Here is a 17,797-nt window from a genome sequence, read left to right as displayed (position 1 = left end):
AACTGCACTGCAGAGAACAATTGCCATTGTGTCAGAGAGACATGAAGTGACTCTGAAGATCAAACAAAGTAGTGACAGAGATAAGGACATATGTAATCTCCTTGAGAGGTCAGGGCCTGTGAGGTATGGACACTGATCAGAAGCCTAGATGACAAGGTAGAAATGACTGTAACAAGACTTGGAAACAGTGTCCCAAAGAAAAGCAGCAGTAGGGAATGTGTAATAGATGTGCTCTCAGAATACTAGCAGAAAGGAGGTGACTAAGGAAGATCTTACCATCACCTGGATTGGAGATGCTGTTGCTGCTGTCTTGTCCCAAATCACTGGGAGTGGAGATTTTATCAAGTTTAAATTTTCATACATTTTAAGAGCTAACTTAAGGGATTTGGATGTGGGTGGGAAAGGCGCTCTAGTTGGGTTTTGTGGTGGCTCATTCTTCTAATCATAGCTATTCAGCTTGAGTAGGCATAAGCTCACAGTTTGAGGCAGACCTAAGTGCATGAGACCAACCCAGGTGAAAATTGATGACATCCCACTTCAATCAATAGGAAGTTGAGTACAGTGTTGTATATACCTGACATTCTAGCTACTCAGGAAGCACAAATAGGAAGATAATGATCCAGACAAAAAAAGTAAGACGATGCCTCCAAAATAACTAGAGCAATCCAGAGCTGGTGACTTATGCCTGCATCCCTAGCTTCCCAGGAGACTGAAGTCAAGGATCACAGTTTAACCTCACCCATGCAGAAAAGTCTGTGAGAGTCCATCTGCAACTAACCAAGCACAAGGACACATTGAAGGTATGGCTCAAGTAGTAAAGTGCTAGCCTTGATCAAGCATGACTAGTGAGAGCATAAGGCTTTCAGTTCAAGTCATAGTCCTAGTATACATATACACACACACACACACACACACACACACACACACAAATAATCAGAGTAAACTAAGCTAGGAGTATGATTCAAGTGATATTTGTCTAGCATGCATATATACAATATATATACACATGTAATATGTTTGTTTATATTATGTATTATATATTATGGGGTTTGAATGAAGGTTGTGCTTGTGTATATATGTATGTTTCAGCCCAATGATTGTAAAAGAACATATTATAACAAGCTGTAATAGGAAAGATTGTGGGAGATGCATTCTTTTTTGAAGGAGGAGAAAATTGTAACGATTGTATATCATCAGAGACACTCAGCAACTAATATTTTCAATTGCTTCATGTTGATTGTATAAATCAATTTATGTACGTGATAAACATATACATCTATATGTGTGTCCCAAAATGAGAGAGTACTTATTCAAAGATTTGAAAAGTAAGGAACATTTCAGTGTGTAGAGTAGGAATAGTCTGGAGTTGGAGATTTTATGTTTAGGAGAAATAGAAGAAGATAAAGAGAGTTAAGTAGAAGTTTAATCACAAACATCTTTATATACTACTCAATACCATTTAGAATTTATCTTTTAAGAATTGAGGGAGTATTGAAACGTTTTCTTAGCAAGATACCCTTTAATAAAATAATCTTCTAGGATTACCCCCTCATGACTCAAATCTATTTGGCTAAAATTTCTGCCACCCATAGATAACTTCAAGGTCTCTGTTAAACTGGAGACTGCTTTAAACACACATTGCCTCACTGAGACAGAATCTGCTTCTATTAGACCCATACCAAAATGAATGTGCAGATCTTGTGATTTGATTCATCATATTTTGAACCCAAGTGAATATTACATGAAACCACCTTTTCTAATCAGTGAATTCTATTAGAAGAGTGTGATGCAAATCCTAAGAGTTATATTACTTCTAGGTCAAGCTGTTGGCTTCAATTTGCCTCCCTCCCTCTCTCCCCATATAATCTATAGTGCAGAAAATACTTTTGGATGCAAAGAGTTATGACAAGTTAGTAAAGAACATTTGTAATTTCTGTACTCCAGTGGGTCATAGCGTCACAGAAACCTGGGTTTCCTTTTTGTGTAGTCATTATGCTTCAATTTGGGGCATTGCTCATATTTTCTAGGACACGGGATTAAAAATGAATATGTGAAGCCAGCACCTGACTTTCACAGTTCAATAGCATGGACTTGCATGATAGAAAGCAAGAGCTGCTTGTCATCTGTACTTAGAAATTATTTTCTGCATTACTAGCTAGACAAGGTAATTCCTAATAGCCTTCATTTATTTTATGGTGAATGTCAACTTGTTAACAAGATTGGTCCCCTTTCCTAATACCAAAGGTACTAACAGCTTTATGGAAATGAAGGATCAGAACACTACTTTCAATACACAAAGACATATTCTATAGTATTCTTGATTATGCCCTCCACCCTCACCCCTTTCCTTTTGTATGATGTATTTTATCTTTGGTGTCATTTAAATAAAGTTTGAATTCAAGTTATTGCCACATAAAATGAAAAGATTAGACAATGTGAAATTCAAGATCTTCGTACATCTGTTCATTCATTTATCAAATATTTATTGATTGTAAATATGACAGGATATTAACACTGTACATTTCCCCTATCAGAGTTCTGGTAGCTAATAATAGATAGTTTTAAGGAGTCCTATATCCCAAAGACTATCTGTATAACATGTATTAAAAAAATCCATTGTACCCACAATAACCATTAACTGCCTTGCAACTGTAGGAACCTAGGCTTCAAAATTAATTAGGGGCCATGGACAAAATCAAAGTGAGAACTTTTGTGGAGAAAGGCTGTTAGACAAATTTCGTTCAAAATAAGTATATTTTCTTCTTTCCACGAGAGAGAACTCCTTTCTTTTTCTTTTTTTCTTTTTTTCTTTTTTTTTGGCCAGTCCTGGGCCTTGGACCCAGGGCCTGAGCACTGTCCCTGGCTTCTTCCCGCTCAAGGCTAGCACTCTGCCACTTGAGCCACAGCGCCGCTTCTGGCCGTTTTCTGTATATGTGGTGCTGGGGAATCGAACCTAGGGCCTCGTGTATCCGAGGCAGGCACTCTTGCCAGTAGGCTATATCCCCAGCCCGAGAACTCCTTTCTTGATCGCATTCAAGCAAAAGAGATGCAAGGCATACTTAGAAATTACCCTTCCACAGTGAGTGCCATACTATATGGATTTGACGCAAAATGCTAAAGATAAAAAAAAAATGCCTTTCTCTGAGGCTGCCATGATCACATGACAGGGAAATTACAAAGAAGTCAGAAGGAAGGTGCTCAGTGCCTGGACGGATGATGGGGGTGAGGGTCAGGTATCTCTTTTCCGGGAGTACTATCAGAGAAAAATCCCCCTGCATCTCTGTACAACTGACTTTTACCAGGGCTGGAAAGGTGATATAGCACCCAGCTTACAGGTGTAGGAGTTTTTTTAAACCATTACATTATTATCTCCCAGAATTCTGATGGGGAAAACAGTCAAGTATAAGAAGCTTGCAATGATTCATTTCAGTCAGATGAATGGTTTGTTCTTTCAAGGTAGGTTCAACTGGAAATCACCAGTGATCTGAGACTGTCACTAAAGCAGCCCTAAAGGAAGAACAAACCACTGTACATCCCCTATGCAGAATACAAGGCTATAGAATATCATGGAACCAGTGACATGACACCTTTATTCTCCCAGAAAGCTCTCTTACTCTTCAGAAAGAGATTCATAGAATCTAGAAAATTAAAAATATAAGAAATTAAACAGAGGATGCTGATTCCCACTACTTCCCACTAATTTCTGAAATGGTGACAGGCAGATTATAAGGGGAGAGAAAAGCATGCATTGAGCATTAGTATAATATTTAACAAATTATTTAGAGGAGACTAGATCTTTTTGTCCCAGAAGGTGCATCACATAGGTGTATCTTAATATAAAAAACTGAATTATATCAAACATGTCATTTCTACCTATTAATTTACAATGCTTATGGAGTTCTCAAAAATAAAAATATTCTCCAGTGAGGTAGTGTGAGTTTGGCATTCATTTTATAAATCAAGACACTGAGGCACAAGAATTTTAAATCACTCCTTAGGAACACAGAGCTGGACCCCCAAAACCTAAATCTTCCTCCAGAATTGATGTTCCAGATCACATGTCTATTTATGTCTTCCATATAATTTATCTCCCCAGGTATACTTTTAAGATTCCATAAAATTCCTCATCATAATTTCATCAATTCCTTATTACTGTATATCTATAACACATGGTTTCCAATGTATTATTTAAAGTGTTATTCATTTAACATACTACCTGTATCTTCAAATGTCACTCCTATTTCCTATATTCCATATAACACAAATGTTGGAAAGAATGCAAAACCCATACAAATAATCAAAGAGGGGATTATGATTCATTACTCACATAATTTACCATCACATAACTCACCATCCTCACTCCTTTATCTCCCAAGTATCTTGGATTGTAATCATTGCACCAACACTCTTAGCTTTGCAATGTCTGATTAAAAAAAATATGAACCACTTAAAAGTTTTACTTAGTGGGTTATTCTCATTAGCAAAGGGAAGTTGAGGTTCTCTCAAGTCATGCAGCAAAGAAATAGTGGAGTCTGATGGAATTCAGTTTTTCCAATGTCACTTTGAGTTTTGGAACATTTGTCTTTCTTGAATAAATTTGAGGAATCAACAAAGAGCTAAAGAAATATTCATAGAAAAACAAGCAGGATGGCCTTTTCAATGAGGTCTCAGATATGTCTATGTATATAGACACCTATGGCTATCAAAAATATGGTGTTAAATCTTCCATCTCAATGCTGAGAAATGGAAAATAAATAATGCTAAAGAGAATTGTTCTCAGAGATCATACCTAAAACACACACATGCCACATTTTAAGTGATGAATTAGATCTCTCACTTCATATCAGAAACCTACTGTATGAATCCCTATTTATTAGCTTTGTAATAAATTATATAAAATGTTAATGAGGACATAGAATGTGAGTTGGAAAAGGTAATAAGAATAAAAACAGTCTACCTTTGAATTTCATAGTAAGAAATGCTAAGAACTAACAGAAGGTCTGGGAGGATTTCAATACCAGAAAAAGGATATAAGGAACGGCTTGACATTCCTCCACATTTCTCTACTTGGGAGAATAATAACTTGTTATTTCTGAGTATCATTGTTAACTGAGTTAAAAAGCATTAGCAGTAGCTATTATTCCTAAATACCTACCACCTGTCAGACACTCTGTCAAGTTTTCCATATCGAGTCCAGATCGACTATTTCATTTAACCTCACAACAATTTTATATGGAAATAATACTGATAACCTTTTCCTAGTGGCAAACCAACACTTAGAAATATGACTTATATATGATCAAGAATCACTGATCCTGCTAAGTAGAATAACCTCAACTTAAATTGGACTATGATGACTTTGGAGATTTTACTTTTAATTCCTACTCTATTTTCTATATTACCTACAGCACAAATGTTGAAAGGAATGCAAAAATCATGCAAATAATCCAAGAGTGGATTGTGCTTCATTGCTCACCTAATTTACTTAGGCTCTGATAAATATGTGTTCCATTTAACTGCCTTTGGGAAGAGAGAAGGTGTTCTAGAAGCAGTGTCTAGATTATAATGTATAGTGGATGAAATTTGGAGTCTACTAATAATAGGTTTTGAATCCAAACTCTACTATTGATTGACTAGATGAATGACACTTATATATATTCAATACAGTTTAGCTATCAGCCTCAAGAGAGGAAAAAGTACAAAAGTTTGGGACACACAGAAATATATATTACAGGGCTGGGAATATGGCCTAGTGGCAAGAGTGCTTGCCTCATATACATGAAGCCCTGGGTTCGATTCCCAAGCACCACATATATAGTAAACGGCCAGAAGTGGCACTGTGGCTCAAGTGGCAGAGTGCTAGCCTTGAGCAAAAAGAAGCCAGGGACGGTGCTCAGGCCTTGAGTCCAAGGCCAAGGACTGGCAAAACAAAACAAAACAAAACACACAAATATATATTACATACTATTATATATTATAATATATATTAGTACAACTTTCACATCACAGAGGTACAAATGGTCAGAACTCAGTCCTCTGACCTTAAGTTTAATATTTTCACTATCTAAACTACTTCTTTGATTTCTAGTCCAAATTCTTGTTTATGAACAAAGGGCATCACTTCTTATAGTTATATAGAAATGGCTTTGAAACTTGCTCTTTTTCAAGAACTAAAATAGCTTCAGGTATTTCTTTTTCCATTGAAGAAATTATGGGACTGGCAGGATGAAAGACAAGGTTGTGAAACTACCTCCAATATGGTTCTGAGAATTAAGTGGCAACTCCTTCTTGGATCCAGAGGTTGGATCTTTACCTGAATTTCATCATCATAGCCAAAAGAAAAGAGTTGAATGAGTGAGCCTGAAGAAAGAACAGGACACTGAACAAGCTTCAGCTACCCTAGAAATGAACCAGCATCAGTAGACGGGTTTGGGTGGTCCAGTTCAATGTCTCTCTTCTGACAGTCTTAATTTCTGGAAATAACTAGTGCAAACGTTCTTCAGTCAATTTCTCATTCATTTGACTTATCTTTTTCTCCATCCTCTCTCTCTTTCTCCTTCCTCCCTCCCTTCCTCCCTTCCTTCCTTCTTTGATGGACAATATACTAAAGGCAAACTACATTTTACTTCACAAAACATATACACTCATCCTCTAACTGGTAATGAAATTCAAGGAAACCTCAAATTTTCCTGTTTTTCTTTATAAATAATATCTAAATACTTCTTTCTGGTTATGTGCACAACAAAATTAGTGAAACTAAGAACAAATGTTGCTATTAACTAACCAGGCACTGGTGGTTAATACTCATAGTTCTAGCTATTAAGGAGGTTGGGATCAGAATTTGATTCAAAGCCAGCCTGATAAGTGGTCAGTCAAACCCTGGGAAGGTAGAGGAACATACTTGAGCCAAAACATCAAGCTAGAGTATGAAGCTCTGAATTCAAGCTCAAGTACCAGTACAAAAGAAATGAGACCAAACCAAACCAAACCAAAAGAATTAGGTATCCTTTTACTTTCTAGTTCTGTGATACTGGTGATTTGTTTATTGTTTATGAAGGCTTGATTCTTTGCAGAGAAAAACAAGGTGGATGGCATTGATCATTTGAACCATGAATTTGTACCTGACCCATAGCATTTGAAAAGTTTATACCTGATCTCACTTTGCTCACATTAGAAAATATAAAATAAAGCAATCTTTCTATTGGCAGTTCAAGCCTCAGTACTGGTACGTGTGTGGGTGTGTACATGTGCACAGACATACATGCATGCACACATACACACACACAATTGATATTTACTGAGCAGGTTCCTAATGTGCTAGGCATCCTGGGAAAGCACAATTTGAGAAAAGTTAAAGCACTCCCTTGACTGTTTATGAATTTAAAGAGCTACTTTTGCATTCTTCTTTCTTGCTGCTTTCCTCTTAGAACTGAGATACCTGGGAAGGAAAGAGAAATATTCTCTGCTTTGTTGAGATGATGGTATGATTATCCACTTCTTTTTTTAAAATGATTCTTAACCTCTCTTGCCCTAGAAATAGAGGTCAGTATTCCAATCACAAGTAGATAAATGTCAACAGAAATTTCTCAAAATAAGAGCAAGATTTAAAATTTGGAAAAATACAGAAGTCTTTGGTTTCTAATCCATTTTAAAGCCTGGTAAATGCACAATAAACTCCACATAAACAATATATTTTCAAGCATATATTTATAAGTCTTGGAAGCACAGGAAAACAATAGAATAAATTATCCTGTGAAAAGTCATTTCCCTTTAGGAAAGGTTACCAAAAACCCCAGAAAAAATGTTATTTGTATCACACTTAGATTTTCTTCATTTTGAGCTTTTAAAAAGTCATTACTTATTACAAACATAGATTTATGGTTATTATAGGAAAATGGCAAAGATACAAGCAAAGCCACAAAATAGAAAAATAATTATATTGTGAGTGAATAGTACTGTTAAAGTTTCTTTTGACTTTTATTGATATCACTGAATGTTTTTGAGGATATCGGAGGTCAAACCTTGTAAATGCTAGCAATTGCTCTGCCTCTGAAATATATACCCTAGCCTTCCTGAAACTTTAATCAGATACTTATTGTGCTTTGTAGATTTTTGGAGACCATGAAATATTCAATAGTTATGAAAGTTTATCATATATAGTATAAACATATATTAAACTATATTGTTACAATACAAATAATAGTTATTTGAGCAAGTTACAATAAAAAACACACTTCTGAAACAGAGGAATATTTTTAAATCAGCCTATGTTTTTAATTATTTTACCTTTAGGTGATAGTCTAGCCTACAACTTGACAAATTCTGTCTAGCTCTCAAACTCTGATCTACAAGATACAGATTATTTATATCTGGTATATACAACTGTATTTTTACATTTTACAATAAATGTACTCATAAAGGGAGACTATACTATGCCATTGTCTGATTTATACATCTGCCAAAACCCTTACCAAAAGTTATTAAACAAATAAATTTATCATGGAACAAGCATGATAGTGAAGCAAGATAGACATGTGTGCTTCTAAGTTTTATGCTATAAAAAATGATCTTCATTTCTGTGTATATCTCCAATATACACAGTAGAAAAGAACTAACATAGTAAGCTAACATAGTAAATGTTGCCTAATAGAGGCAAAATGTTCTTCTTAAGTGGAACTCTCAAAACATAAAGCTTGACAAATTCTAATCAATAAAAAACAAATGAAGAGTTTGATCTGTGTGTTTCATTCCAAAGATGAGTATGATTGTGATTGTCATTATGTTCCAGAAAGAAATTTTCTTTACAAAATGATTTCAATGACAGAACTAAATGTACCTGAATTCTGAAAGGCTAAGTATCACAGGCAGTGAACAAAATCAAAGATACATATGACCATAGGAAACACAAGATTGACTTACATTTAGTCTCAACATGTGACCAAGGATACATGTTTGGGGTTACACATAAGTGAATCTGATATGGCACAAATGAGGTCATGTAGTTAGCTGTGAAATTAAAATACACCAAACAAAAGATTGAGTGTAATCATGCCACAGGACATTCACAATGTATTTGTATTTTTCCTTTAACATTCTAATTCTCAAGACATCTAGCATCACTGTTCAATGGCAAGTAGTCTTGCTTCAGTGCTTATTGATAATAATCTCCATGACAACATAATTCAGAAAAGACACAGCATGTTTTTAATATTTGCCATATCATTCATCTATATCCAGTGCACACAACTGATTGGAAATCATTTGTTTCTTTTTTCCATGAAAATGCTCATAGGATTAGGTATAAGAATGGCCACTGTGAAATGGAATAACTTTGCTACAGATAAAAATATCATGTGGAGAGAAACCTTTTTGTTTTAATTTTAATGTTTTTTCTTCTTAAGATGATTATGCAAAATCTAAAGACTATGTAATAACTACCAGCAACTTCAGGATTTGTCTAGAAAACAATGGTTTCTCTATTTCCATTTTACTCATTCTCTAAACTTGATTTTTTTTCTTTTCTTTTCTTTTGTATTGTTCCACATTAAGAAAAAGTGTGTAATGAGTGATTCAATCACAATTTGCTGACTGGAGAAAAGGACCAAGGAAAAGACAAATCAACAATGTATAATAAATAAGACTCAATATTTCCTATGGCCATCACTGAGCACATGGCCTGGTAAGCCCCTCTGCCTCCACTATATATCATGTAAAAAGAATAAGAATCTTCCTGTAGATATTTTAGTGGAATATTGCACTAAGTAGAGGAGCTCATGGAAATACAGATTTGTTGACCCACCAACCTTTATTATGACTCCCTTTGTCTAAGAAGACAGCCCAGGAATCAATATTTTCACAAAAACCCCAGATACTTACATTTTGTTGTTGTTGTTTTTTGTATGTTTGTTGGCTGGTCCTAGGGCTTAAATTCAGGGCCAAGGTGCTGTCCCTGAACTTCTTTTGCTCAAGGCTAGCCCTCCACTACTTGTGCTACAACATCCTTCTGGCATTTTCTGAGTGGTTTTTTGCAGATAAGGCTCACAAACTTAGCTCCCCAGACTGGCTTCAAACAACGATCCTCAGCTCATGAGCCACCAGCACTCACCATAAGTATTACTTTTGAGAAACATATGCAGACTACATGGCACACCGATAGGTTCTATGCTCAGCTGTAATAGTTATAGACCTTACTGACTAGCCCTAGATAAGTTCTGCATTGCCATTTATACAATGGAAATAGAAGGACCTACTCCTTTTTCTTTTTCTTGATATTAGAATGTTCACTGAAAAGCCTGGCATATAATCAGCACTTAATGAATGGCATTTTATTATTAACAATATCTGTCATCATTGTCATTACCATCAGTACCATTCTTTGCGCATCAAATCCTAGATATCCATTTGAGAGAAACATGGGAGTCCTAGAAGCACTAATGAGAATCCTTTCGATTTTTTTTAAGAAAACCTAATTAAAATTAAATGTGCTGCAATAAGGGCCTGCATGCTAAGTTAGCATCCAGTTTCTGTGCTTTTGGCAAAAATGCTTAAGCTCCATGTGGTAATTCTCTCACATTGCTCAGAGGCAGTACTTGGCACTTTCATTTTTAAGGACAAATCATTGAATTCTTTTTTATTTAATAAATGTGATTTGGTTTGTCATTACATTGTAAAATACAGAAATAATGCTGTAAGTGTTGCTCACTGATATATTTCTTAAATAACTTATATAGTTCAGTTGTGACATAATTTTAAAATATTAGGCTTCCTTACAAAGATATAGGCAGTTCAGTGTAATATGTTGTTCAAGGTAGATTTCAATAGATGTGCCAATTTTTAGAACTTATTATGTAAGTATAGAAACTCTTAAACATGAAGGGAAGAAAATAGTTGCTCTGTTTAGATATTTATCAGATAGATACTCTCACCCTCATTTAGTAGTAGAGTTATAACAGCTTATTTCTGTTTTACTGTGCTCTGCTGTCAGACGTATCAAGGGTGATATGTGGACTCTGAAAAACACAATGCAGTGTTTTCAGTATGTTTAGTCTCATAAAAAGCATAGGAAGAATAAATTTATGTACTTATTTTATGTGGCACACTGGTTTACATTGACATGTACATTGGCATACCCATTAAATTTCACATGTGCACAGGTAGGACCTTCCCAATCAGAGAGACAGTTCAATTTTATGTAAGTGGTGCAAGTGTAAAACACCACATTTATTGCAAACAGGAAAGTGCACACAATGAATCGTACTAATACTAATTGGTTTATATTATCAGGTCCATGAATGATAATGTCGCTAATAAAGCAATATTAGAATAAAATCCCAAGCACACCAATAAACCTGCTGCTGGAGTTATTTAATATGCTTTTATGCAAGGAGCATGTGCTGCTAATCTAGATTCTGTTGACACAGCAGATTGTTATAACTCCATTTGTCGTGCGTAGAGCTACCCATTTGATGATAAGTGGGGCAGACCAGTTCATCAGGCTTTATCTCTAATTAGCACTAAAAACACACTGCAAAGCCTAGCAGAGAAAAGACTTGACCTTGCTAAATTAGACACATTGAACAGAGAGCAAATAAAGCTCTGTGTTCAGAGGAAGGCTAATATGCAGTAATCAAAAGGTATCCACTTTGAGAGAGCCACGCTGCCATCAAAGCACAATGGTGTGAAGTTGCTCCACAGAAACCTATGCCCAGAGAGGGGCTTCCATTTGTTCTGACTCAGTTCTCCCCAGAACAGCCTAGGTTACCTTTCTCACAGTGGCTTCCTGTGAATCCAGATGGACAGGCACACTTGTTCGGAGCCACACATGTTCCACCATATCTGCAGCCCTCTTCACAGAATGCTGTAGGGAAGGAAGGAAAGATTTTGCTTAGATATAATGTGATAAGCAAACTATGAGTCACTATCTACTGTTTACTATGAGGTACTGTGTTTACATTCTTTGCTGTGTAAAAAATAACCTGTTTATTGATTTTTAAAAAATTTGATGCTGGGCCTGGGGCCTCCGGGCCAAATGCTGCCCTTGAACTTTTTTTACCTAAGGCCAGTGCTATACTACTTGAGCTATAATTCCACTTCCAGTTTTCTGACAGATTAATTGGAGATAAGTGTCTCATGGACTTTTCTGCCCACGCTAGCTTCAAACCATGATTCTCAGATTTCACTCTCCTGAGTAGCTAGGATTCCAAGCATAAGCCATGGGCACCTGGCTGGTATATTTAAAATTTTCCACACCCCAAATAAGTAAGTGATAATGTCTCACTGGTTTATATGAAATTACTCAGAATAATGGATATCCAGTATTGAACATGAGGCTGGTATAGGTTAAATGGCTGCTAGCTAGTATTAGCAGTTATCCTTGTTGCTAATATAATTGATTTATTTGAAATCAAGTATGATAAACTGAGTAGGTAGAAAAAGTACAGTCAGGGTGAAAGCAGAGCCTTTTTAATGCTCAGTGCTTTGTCACATATTTCACTAAGTAGAATTTTATGATGATATCTTTTTCAAAAAGGAATTTTAGGATTTGACCAAACTTTTAATAATGTCATAAATTAATCCATTACTTTTGAACATTTAAGCAATATTTTGGCAATAAAAGTAATAGTGCTTTATCCTGATAGATAGGATGCTTGGCTCATCTCAAATTAATCCTTTTAGGAAAAATGCCTCAGTGTGGGAAGTCTGGTTACAAGAGTGTGGACTTAGTTTAGACTTCATGATAAACCTTGTAAGGTTATCCTAACTCCACCCCAGAGTTACCCTTTCCAAATCAGGTTGATTCTCAAGAGCACAGAAGTACACTCCTCTCCCTGACACAATTAAATGCAACTGTACATTTATGCATAATTGTTTACCAGACCTGTCTGATCGATTGGATGGCAAGACCAAAACAGACAAGAAGCATAAATTGTTCTTGCTAATCCTTGCATTTTAATCTCAATCTTTATCATGCAGTAAATAAGCGAAGATATTTGAGTACCTTTTTACTCTTCATTTCACAGATTTTTCTGGTAGAATAAACAATTATCAGTTCCATCCAGATTAATTTATTATCAATTGTTGCTAATTAAGCAGTGATTCAGTATACTACTCAACAACAACAGCAGCAGCAGCAAATTACTTACTAAAAATGATGCCTGAAACTATTAACCCTGAGTTCCTTTTACTCACTTGAGAGTTAAACGAGCAAATGTTGTCAATTTGAATTGTAGCTGGAAAATGTCACCAAGAAAAAATATCATGGTTTTGTCATCATTACACACTTAATCTTCAGAAAACCATCTGATGTATTTAAATATTAGTTCTGACACTATATAAATCCACTTCACTAGGGTTTAAGATTCTCTTGGGAAGCTTACTATTCCATTGGGAAGCTGGGTATTAGATAATTTGTTTCCAGTGCATCCTTTAAAGTCAGACTAAAAGTCTACATCCCCCATATTATTATAAGATTTCAGGCATACGCCAGCACACCCAGCTTGCTGGTAGTCAGGAGTTTCACTAACTTTTGCCCTGACTGGTCTAGAACTTCAGTCTTCCCAATTTTCATCTCCCAAATAGCTGAGATTGTAGATATGTAAAAAGCTAAGAAAAAAGACTAAATGTTAAAAGAAAAATATGCTCAAATTATATAAATTCCATGAAAGAGTTGGTGTCGAGGTTTGTTCAAGGTCACATAACTATTAGGTACTCTTTCTTCTGTCTGAGCCTAGTCACATTATTCATAAATCTAGGCACATACCAGTTTATAAATTAAATGTACCTGTAATGAAAAAGGAATTCATTGCCTACTTGAGCCTTAATGGATATGACAAGCTGATTCAAAAAAATGAAAAGCCCAAAAAAGAAGGACTGTATCATCCAAAACTTAAATGACCTCAGGGAAATCATGTTCAATGTAAGCTTTCTTGGTGTACCTCCTTAAAATAAACTATGTCTTAGTATAAAGATTGCAGATGGATTATTTGTAACTGGACATGCTATTGTTAGTCAACTATCAATTTAGTATTTCAAAGAAAATAATTATAATATTTAAGGTTTCTTAAACATTTACTTATTGGTAGCAGAAACAAGAAACCATTTGGCTACTGCATTTCCTCCTAGGCTAAGGAGAGACAGGTTATCAGACACTGTGTGCTCCACACCTTTGCTCTACATTTATCAGCAAAGTGTTTCCCTTCCATGTACCTCAATTTTCTATAGAACAAAGAAATAATGAGTAACAATGGTAACAGCCATGTCATGGAAGTTACAACATCAAACCCCTAGTACACTCTGCAACATATGCTGAAAAACTAGAGGTGATGGCTGCTTTTTTATATCACTGGAAGTTTTCTTTGCCAGAAAACAATCCTATATAAAGCATCTACTTTTCTAGATCCTGAAGATGTAGTAGTGAGTAAAGCGGAAGAGATCCTGACACCATGCATTTATTCTTCAATGAAAGCCCACTGCTACCCCCTCTCTTCACCAGATGACCTTATGGCACTATGGGGTCTGCCCTAGAACTTGTCAGTGTAACTTCTTGGCAAACCCAAAGAGACTCAGGTGCCATGGATTTGGGACTTAATGTGTTGCCTCTTTGTCAACCACTATCGAGAACCTGAATCACAACATAACCAGATTGTAGATATACAATGAGATTACAAACCTCAATCTGTTATTTTACTGACATTTGTTATTAACTTACTGCCCTAGAGGAGATGTTTGATTCGATCAACTCTAAAATTGTATGCTTCTGTTTTTGTGAAAGGGCCCATTCTATTGTGCAAAAAAAGGAAATCACAAGTATTGGAGCTGACAAGAGATTTAATCTATACAAAGAACACAGCTTTATATTTAAATAAGTCTCAGCAGGGGAAATAAATGAGGGCATTCTAAGAAGGTGGCTTTGAGGTTCCAGGTTTGTGGACATCTGGAATCCTTATTGTGTGCTAAATTCAATCAACACAATAATCCACCAATAAAAAGTAATAGCTCTTCACATTATGAATACTCTTCATGATCCTCTGACATATATTTATTTCCTAGGGACACCATGGAAGCCTGAGAAGAAAATGCACAATTTCTAGCACCATCAGCTAAAAGGAAATCCTAGTCTTCTTTTTGTCCTTGAGGAGGCTTTGCTCTCAGGTTCTTTTCTTACCCCTGTCAGCCCAGATCCCTCAGTTTCTAAAAGAAAGATACATAACAAAATGATGCTTTTCTCCTTAGCAAAACAGGAGAATGCATCTTGTGATCACAAGTTGGCAACTATTGCATTTCCAGCTTAGTTCTATACAGTGCATTTAAAATGTAAATTACATTATTAAGAATAACTACATTATTTAAATAAATAAATGACAGCCATAATAGATTGCTGTTAACATGGCTCAGCTGGTAGACCACTAGCCAATGAGCAAAAGTGTCAGGTAATAAAAACAACTTTTAAATGCAGAGAAGATAAGAGTAAAAAATCAATTGAAAGGATAGTCTGCATTGGATCCTGGTGGCTAAGCTCATATTCTGGCTAATCAGGAGGCTGAGATCTAGATATTGAAGTTTAAATCCAGCATGAGCAAACAAATCTAAGAGGTTATTATCTCCAATTAAGCAACAAAAAGCTAGAAGTGAAGGTGTGACTCAAGTGGTAGAGCACAAGCCTAGAGCATAAAAAGTCAGGCGAGAAGCCGGGCACCACTGGTTCATTATTGTATCCCTGGCTACTGAGAAGGCTGAGATTTGAGGATCTCAGTTCTAAGCCAATCCAGGAAGGAAAGGTTATTTCCAATTAATCAGCAAAAAGCTGAAAATAAGGTTGTGGCTTAAGTATTAGACTGCTATAGACTTGAGCATAAAAGCTCTGAGACAGCATACAGGCCCCGAGATCAAACCCCAGGATGGGTATACACACACACACACACACACACACACACACACACACACACACCCCAAGTGAGAGCATGGCTTATACATTATACATTGCATAATTTATTATTTAATGTGGCACCTCAAAATCACTTCAACGTGATCCTTTACTATGTAGCATCAGGAGCGTTTTCTACTGTTCTCAACAGTAGCAATAGCAGTGTTAGCCAGTGCTAAATTTCATTCCTAGAAAACTTACTAAATAACAGCACTTACATAGCCAGTGCCACTTCATCCTTACAGCCATGTTATGCGTTCCCCACACAACACTCATCACAGAGGAACATTGGCTTAGAAAAGTCGCAAGTGCGATTAAAGGTTATGCTGCTACTCAGTACCATCCTGAGTTTGGAGCTGAGTCTTAACTGCAGTGCTAAGCAGTCTCCATTTAGGACTTTGCTTCCTACTGTGTGCAGAGCATGAATTTGATGCTGAGAAGTCTTCTACTAGTCACAAAATCTGTGCCCATCCCCCAAATCACAGTATCTAGCAGCAGAGAGTGACACACAGAAGGCAAGGCTTAATAAATTCTGACAAATCCTATAGAAGCAGCATGAACAAAGCACTGAGGGAGGGGTATGATTAATAGTGCCTGTGGACTGGGGCATAGCTTTGCTGCAGAGCTGACATTTGAGTGTAGTTTGAAAGCATAGATGGGATTTGTGCCAGGCAGAGTACAGGGAAAAGACGTTTGGTGTTAAGGTTTGTCCTGAAGATAGGTACTGAACAGGAGGCAAAAATGAACAAGAGCTTCTAGCTCACATCAAGGTGAGAGGGTGAGAATTAAGAGAGAATGCAGTAAGCCATGAAGGCTGAGCCATTGTACCATCTAATCTGCCATCTAGTTCTGATATTTGCTAGTTTGCTTAAGGCACAGTCATTTACTGCTTGGATACCTGCATATAGACTTTTCTTTTCTTCTGTCTGTTTTTTTTTTAAAAATTAATTTGGTTTAAGATTGGGTTTGGCTAACATTTTTGCTACAATAAAATAGCAAGAAATGAAGTGTGGGGTTTTTCTCCTTAGATCAGAGATTCTCACATAAACATCTAGATACGTAGTCCTACAGGGGGAAGAATAAGGTATTTCCATCCATATGAACAATAATGTATACACATAAACATAGAAATATCAGAATAAAAATGCCCCCATACAATTAAAATATCACAATAAAAATTTACTCTTAATATGTAGAATACATTGTGATCTTTGTATTCCGTTCTAGTCCATTTTTTATTCTGCTTAATTCTACTCAATTCCTTATCATTTACAAAATACAATTACGACCTATTGACTTGCTTTCAATGTGAAACCTACAGTGTAAAATCATTTGTTTCTTATGTTCTTGGCCATCATCCCTATATGTCTAGCCTTGACCATATCATGAAAGAATGAAGCATAGAAAGATTTTTATATTGTTCCAAAATATTCAAATTGAAATGTTAGCCTTAGCTCTAGAACATAGGATATAAACAGAACATATTTTCAAGCACTATATTCCACAGACATCAGAGACTAAATGGCCTGCAGAGAAGAAAATATTTACTTATCCAAGCCTTTGCAGAAAATCCCTGCAATAGAGGACATAATACACAGGAGGGATATGAGTTGAGAGGTGAGATAATGAATGCATTTGCATTTATTTTGGCCAATATATATGCATTTCTAACTACACTGTGAGAGTCTTTAGGACAAGGGTCATGTAATTTGTAACTCATAATTTTTCTACATCTTGACCTCAAGGGAAATGAAATGCAGTATTTGTCCATAGAGTAAATTCATTATGAAAATGTAAGCAAGATATTTTCATGAAAAGGTCCTGTGCATAAGCTATGTCTTGAAACTTAAAGTAAACTTTTTAGCAAGTTTAAAA

General features: G+C 35.9%; 1 protein-coding gene across 3 annotated transcripts in view; it reads right to left on the bottom strand.

Annotated features, from left to right (window-relative positions):
* The window catches only part of Nell1 (neural EGFL like 1), a 782,009-nt gene that overhangs the window by 164,714 nt on the left and 599,498 nt on the right, over positions 1–17,797 (bottom strand). For all 3 annotated transcript variants that reach the window (XM_048360824.1, XM_048360826.1, XM_048360825.1), the window contains one exon: positions 11,762–11,857. In XM_048360824.1, the coding sequence (XP_048216781.1) occupies positions 11,762–11,857 (96 nt within the window). The remainder of the gene's footprint in view (positions 1–11,761; positions 11,858–17,797) is intronic.

This window comes from Perognathus longimembris, chromosome 13, assembly GCF_023159225.1.
Source record: "Perognathus longimembris pacificus isolate PPM17 chromosome 13, ASM2315922v1, whole genome shotgun sequence".
Classification (NCBI taxonomy): domain Eukaryota; kingdom Metazoa; phylum Chordata; class Mammalia; order Rodentia; family Heteromyidae; genus Perognathus; species Perognathus longimembris.
This window is presented reverse-complemented; position numbering and strand designations above follow the sequence as displayed.